The sequence below is a fragment of the Mesoplodon bidens genome (assembly GCF_964165515.1).
Source record: "Mesoplodon bidens genome assembly, chromosome: 12".
Classification (NCBI taxonomy): domain Eukaryota; kingdom Metazoa; phylum Chordata; class Mammalia; order Artiodactyla; family Ziphiidae; genus Mesoplodon; species Mesoplodon bidens.
In genome coordinates, this window is record NC_138168.1 from 14,759,772 (window position 1) to 14,765,771 (window position 6,000).

General features: G+C 37.6%; 1 protein-coding gene across 1 annotated transcript in view; it reads left to right on the forward strand.

Moving 5' to 3' along the window:
* The window catches only part of LMBRD1 (LMBR1 domain containing 1), a 108,669-nt gene extending 103,634 nt beyond the window's left edge, over nucleotides 1-5,035 (forward strand). Inside the window, exons 15-16 of the mRNA XM_081251176.1 lie at nucleotides 4,230-4,321; nucleotides 4,460-5,035. Coding sequence (XP_081107302.1) covers nucleotides 4,230-4,321; nucleotides 4,460-4,576 — 209 coding nt within the window. The 3' untranslated portion in view covers nucleotides 4,577-5,035. The remainder of the gene's footprint in view (nucleotides 1-4,229; nucleotides 4,322-4,459) is intronic.
* The last annotated feature ends 965 nt before the right edge of the window (nucleotides 5,036-6,000 follow it).

Sequence of the window (6,000 nt, forward strand, 5' to 3'; positions counted from 1 at the left end):
GCAGTGAGATTTAACAAAACATTATTAAACTGTATGCCATTTGTTAAGTTTCAGATGAGCATACAATTTTGGTTTTTATTACATATTTAAATTTGTTCTGCCCTCCTTCTTTGGATATATGTTGCTAGTTGCTCAGATCTTTTTGTGTGTATATATTTCACATGCTGTAAATCCATTTGACAGTAGTTATTCACTGGCATTTTACTCCCCAGAAGCTCAGATCCAGCCTTCCTTTCATCCCGATAGCTCGTGTTTTCACTTGGATTGTTTCCAGGTTTGATGAACCTCTTCCTACTCTCAGTTCCCTCTGCCAGCCTGCAGTGCACTCATGTTATCCCCTTTGTTAAAACCATTTGATAAATAATTCCTAATCATATCACAATAAAGCCTGAGATCCTTAGCCTGTTTCCAGTTAAGATTTGTATGTCTATTGTATTCAGTAGTAGCAAGACCCTAATCAGAAACCAAAGTTAGCACGATCACGGGCAACCATGAGAAAGGAAGTGGTGTTATAAACAGTCCAGTCTTCTCCCAGTTTTTTTGTCACTAGTCAAACAAAGAAATTGCTTTAAAATTCTCTGTGGTACATGAATTTTCCCAAATGCCCTCTCTCTGTATGCACATGTAACATAAGGATTTGTTTTATAAGTAAAGTACAAATGTAGAGTTAATTAATTCTAAGCTGATTTCAAGTGAAGGTGTAACATGGCGATGGCATAATGGTGGCTTAAATCAGCGCTAAGTATTGTTTTTCAAAATATAGTTAAAGTAGAAGGTGCTGTTTATTACAGTTAATGAGCAAAGTTATGTTAATGGCAGTCAGCATACATTAACAATGACATAACCAGTGGTCTAAAAGGAAACAAGAAATAAGTAGTATTAAATCTATCAGGTATATTTATAAAGGCGGCTGTTACAAGTTTAATTGCACTTTCTGTTAGTTACTTATCTAGTTTGATGATAAGTGAGAGCAGATGGGGGGAGGATGGTAGAAGCAGGATTTTGATTCTATTCATAGGCTCCAGGGGCTCTTTCTTGGTTCTTTTAATCCTGATCCTTACTGTATGGCCACTTTGAAGAAAAAATTTTGTGTGAACCCCTATTTTTAGCTTTTCCTTGTAAACATGCACTCTTTGGTGTAATTGGAAGTTTATGTATCCCTGTGAGGAATAACAGCCAGAAGTCTCCTGAACAATTCCAGTTTTAGAATGTACTCCCTAAATTGAGGAATTCACATTTACTTTGAAGGCCAAACCAAGTTCGAAATACTTACTGTAGTGTTTTAGATAGCAGTAGAAACACCTCTATAGATCTCCTAGATATCTATGATTCAGGTGGGCAGCTGGGAGGTGGCAGATGGTGTATTCAGTGTGGAGTTATCGCTCAAACATAAAATATATGCATGGGGATTATTAACTAAAATTCCTCTGTGGACATATGCCACTTTATACACATATAAATATAATGACATGTACATATAAAGATAACTGTAAAAGCTGTTACATACTTTTTCAACAACAAAGCAGAACACTAACAATGTACATTTTTTTCTTATTTTAGAAGGCTTGCATCAAATCTCCAGCCTTTGAAAGTGGTAAACGTGTAAAATAATGTGATAGGAAAAATATTTAAGATATGTTTTTTTTGTGGTGGGGAAAATAATCAGCAGGTATAGCCAATTTAAAATGTCACTGAGTGGATTATTAGACCCCCTGGGAAAAGTGATTTGATTCTACCTGCTTTTGCCAGCTCAGCCTTTGTCTTGTAATCCCTGTTCTGGCCTTGAAATTTCTGGTTCACTCAAGTTCTGACCCCCCAAATACCTTTAGGTATGGAAATGAGTAATAGAACTTTTTATTTTTTAAGTTTAGAGCATTAGCAATGTTGAGAAGGTTGAATAACTTTTTAAAAACAGGTTTGTAGGCTTCCCTGGTGGAACAGAGGTTAAGAATCTGCCTGCCAATGCAGGGGACACGGGTTCGAGCCCTGGTCTGGGAAGATCCCACACGCCGCCGAGCAGCTAAGCCTGTGCGCCACAACTACTGAGCCTGTGCTGTAGAGCCTGCGAGCCACAACTACTGAGCCCACACACGCCAAAACTACTGAAGCCCACGTGCCTAGAGGCCGTGCTCAGCATCAAGAGAAGCCACTGCAATGAGAAGCCCGCTCATTGCAACTAGAGAAAGCCCTTGGTGCAACTAGAGAAAGCCCTTGGCGCAACGCTCAAAAAGCGTTGATGTTTTTAAAATAACTGTGAACAGGTATTTTTTACAGCCCGTTCCGTTCTTCATTTCAAATTGGTTATTTTTATTTAAAAGTATATTGCTGTGCAGAAGGTATCCTTTTACTGAATTATACACATTTAAATTTCACCAAATTCATTTGTATCTGTTTTGACTGTAGAGACAGAAGAATAATGAACATGTACAGAGTAGTCATGATGCTAATACCTAAGCGAGTATTTTCCTCACTACTAGTGTGCACATAATCTTCTAAAATCTTAAGATGAGTTTTTATTGGCACCATTTGAGCAGCTCTTGAAAATTTTATTCTTTATCATGGTCTTAGTATATCTCGAAGAAGAAAATGGACATTAACTTCCACTTTGCAACCCTCGTTTGGTCTTCAAGATGACCCTATCAGGAAGTGTGGTGACAAGCAGAGTCTCATGGTTCAGACTTGCCTGTTCACATGGCAGAGAAGTGACCAAATGATACCTGACGTCAACTCTGTCAAGACCAGGGCCTGGACCTGCTTTGTCGTGCTGGACATTTAAGTTATACTTTCATTTTCGAGGCATATTCAGAGCATCTTGTTTCGACATCCTTGGAATCTTCTCAGATTTTAGTGAAAAGAAATTAGAAAATGTATTATTTAGCAATATGATTTTAAAGTAAAATATCCCCTTTTTAAAAAGTTTAGTTTTTCAGCAGTCATACTGAATATGAATGCCAGGTATTCTGATGGGTACTGTGGAATATTCAGGCCAATCCAGTGGAAAAAGTGGCAAATTGAGTATGTTATATTACTGTGAAGCACCTTCTGTGATTGAGGGGAAAATTTGCTCTGGGGCAGAGTGGCTGACCAGTGGCTTTCCTGCAGGGAGGCGTCTCTGCTGCCTGAGCTCTGGCGCCTGGTGTGAGGCCATGATCTGGGGGGCCAGGGACTGTAGGACAGGAGAGAAACATTTGTCCCTCCCCTGCTGCTTGATACCTTTTTGGTTTTTCTTAGGATGCTTGGAATATTCCTCTTAGACTTTTGTGTTGAGAAAGAGAACGAGGAATACAAAGGGGGCCCTTGGGGATCAGAGGATCCGCATTAAATTGCTGTCCTGCTTCTGAGAGGAAGGTGCTTCTCTGTTAAATGGCATGTTTTCCTGCCAGAAGCAGAGGCTGTCTGTCCAGCTGGGCATTGAGCCATCCGGAAGGACATGCTGAACTGTAGGGGAAGGGAGGGGAGGGTTGGGATAAAATAGAACCTAATGCTACTTTTCAGAAATCCATGGGACAAGTGGTTTTCATAAACAAGTATTTCCTTAGACTTCCTGTACTAGATATATGTATAAAGGACTTTGTAAACTAATGGAAACAATGTGTTTGGATAAAATAGTATGGAGTCTCACACAAATACCAAGTAACCAGTCTGCCAATTTCTCTTTAAAGGTTACTTTTTTTTTTTTTGAAGGAGAAAAGTAAGTGATTTCTTTTTAAATTCAAGCTATAATGCTGTCTAAAATTCAGACAGTAAGCAAATCAGTAGATAATGATTTTTCTGTATTTCTTTATAAGCAGTGGCCATTTTTTCAATAGCATTCTTAAAAAGAAAAAAAAAGCTCAAAAAAATCTCAGTTGGATTTTTAGAAAAGAATGCTAACCACATCTGATTACTTTCTTCATTCTTCATCAGGAAAACTTTGTTTTGTTTTAGGACGTGTCTGGCATTCCAGGTTAAAATGCTTTTTCAATTACACTGAACTAGCCAATATAATTTTTTATACCCAAGAGCTGGGGTTACATTGGTAGCATTGACTTTTAAAAATATGTCATATTAGTTGATAATTTAAACTATATTAAGGTGATTGAAAGAGTGGGCTTTGGAGATAGGCCTAGATTTCAATCCTGTCTCTAACACTGATAATTAGTCTTGCTTAATAACCTTTTAGGTCAAGTATTAATAGTCTATTTCAAGAGAGAAACTACCTCACCCTAGTCCTTTATTTGCTTTTACAGATCAGTGTATTGTCACCCGGACCTACCTGTTCCTTCACAAGTTCTGGTTCTTCAGTGCCGCCTACTACTTTGGTAACTGGGCCTTTCTTGGGGTAAGTACAGGTGTCCCAGGGATGCTGTGACCATTAGTGGCCTGTTTTTGTCACAGCAATGCTATTGGGTTTTAAATTTGGTGCTTTCTGGATGACTTCAGGTTTGAGAAATAACATACACCTTGTTTACATTTGCAGGTGTTCATGATTGGGTTGATTGTCTCCTGCTGTAAAGGGAAGAAGTCGGTCATTGAAGGGGTGGATGAGGATGACTCAGACCTGAGTGATGATGAGCCCTCTCTCCACTCCGTCTGAGGGCTTCTGTTACACAGGTTTACTAAGCTGACTCTGCATCTCTTGTGCATTTGTAAAGTGTCAAACTAACATGAGAATGAACTGACTAGCTTTCATCAAAAATGAGAGCATGGCTATTAAAAAAAAACTATATTTTTTATGTTTTCTGAAGTGACATTATTATATCATAGATTAACATTTTAAATTGCTATAATAATGCTATATAAATATAAAAGTACCGGCCTTGTGAGGGAATGTTTGTAACAATTTTTTTTTCCTCTAGTGTATAATAGTGTTGAATTGATTAAAAATCTTCCAGAATTAATATTCCCTTTGGTCACTTTTTAAAAACATAATAAATCACTTGTATCTGTGCCTTTGGGTCTCTAGAGTACTGTGGAATTTTCAAGTGTCTATATCTGATTGTTGAAAAATAATATTCACAGTATAGCTGATAAATAAATGTTATTCCACTATGCAGCTTGTTTTCTATTTTCTACATTAAATCACTAGCGCCATTGAAATAGATTTCATGAACAGATTTCAGGCTGCTTGGTGTGCCAAGATGTATTATATTGTTCAGTCCATTAGATATCTTATCACCTCTATAGTATTTAAGGCATATACATTGTTAAAAATAACCTGAAAAGTTGTATTCCAGCATAAATGGGAATATTGTCAAGAATAAGTAATCCTGAAAAAAATCAGTGTACTGATCAGTTTAAGATATATGACATCATACTTTACCTTTAAAAAGATTTTCTCATTCTAAAGATTTAGAATTTGCAGAAGATATAGGGAAAGCTATATACTATCGATAGGGTATTTTGAAGGCATCCTGGATACTGAGATCCTAGTTTACTAACACAGGCAAATTAGAACTCATGAAAAGCACATATTATGATCCTTGAAGTAGAATACCATTAAGTTTCTGAAAAAGACTTAGGAATTAACAGCCATCTCCCATTCAGTTCATCTCTCTCTTAATTTTTGTGTCAGTTTGCTCTCATTCTTTGTCTCTCTGGATAGACCTCCACACCCTTCATGTTAGGCACCTTTGATGTTATTCACCAAGATTCCATTCCCTTCTGTTCTTATTTCACATTTTCTTTTTGGACAATCTCATATACCCTCAGTTTCCAAACTTTTACTTACCTGTTAACTAGAAATTACTACTTCAATTGCAGCATGTTGATAATTGAACTCGTTTTTCTGGTCATACCAAGCCTCCTTCTTTATTCATTTTTTTGACAGATGGCACCAGCACATACCTAGTTGCCAAAACCAAAACTCAAGCAGACCTCCTTATCTCCTGTATGTACCTGGCCCATCACTAATCAGGCCATGTTGATCTCTGCTTAACTGTCCTTCCATTTTCCCTCTTCTCCATTCTTACTATGTTACGGACTGAGCTGTGTCCCCCCCCCTGCCGCCACAGAAAAATT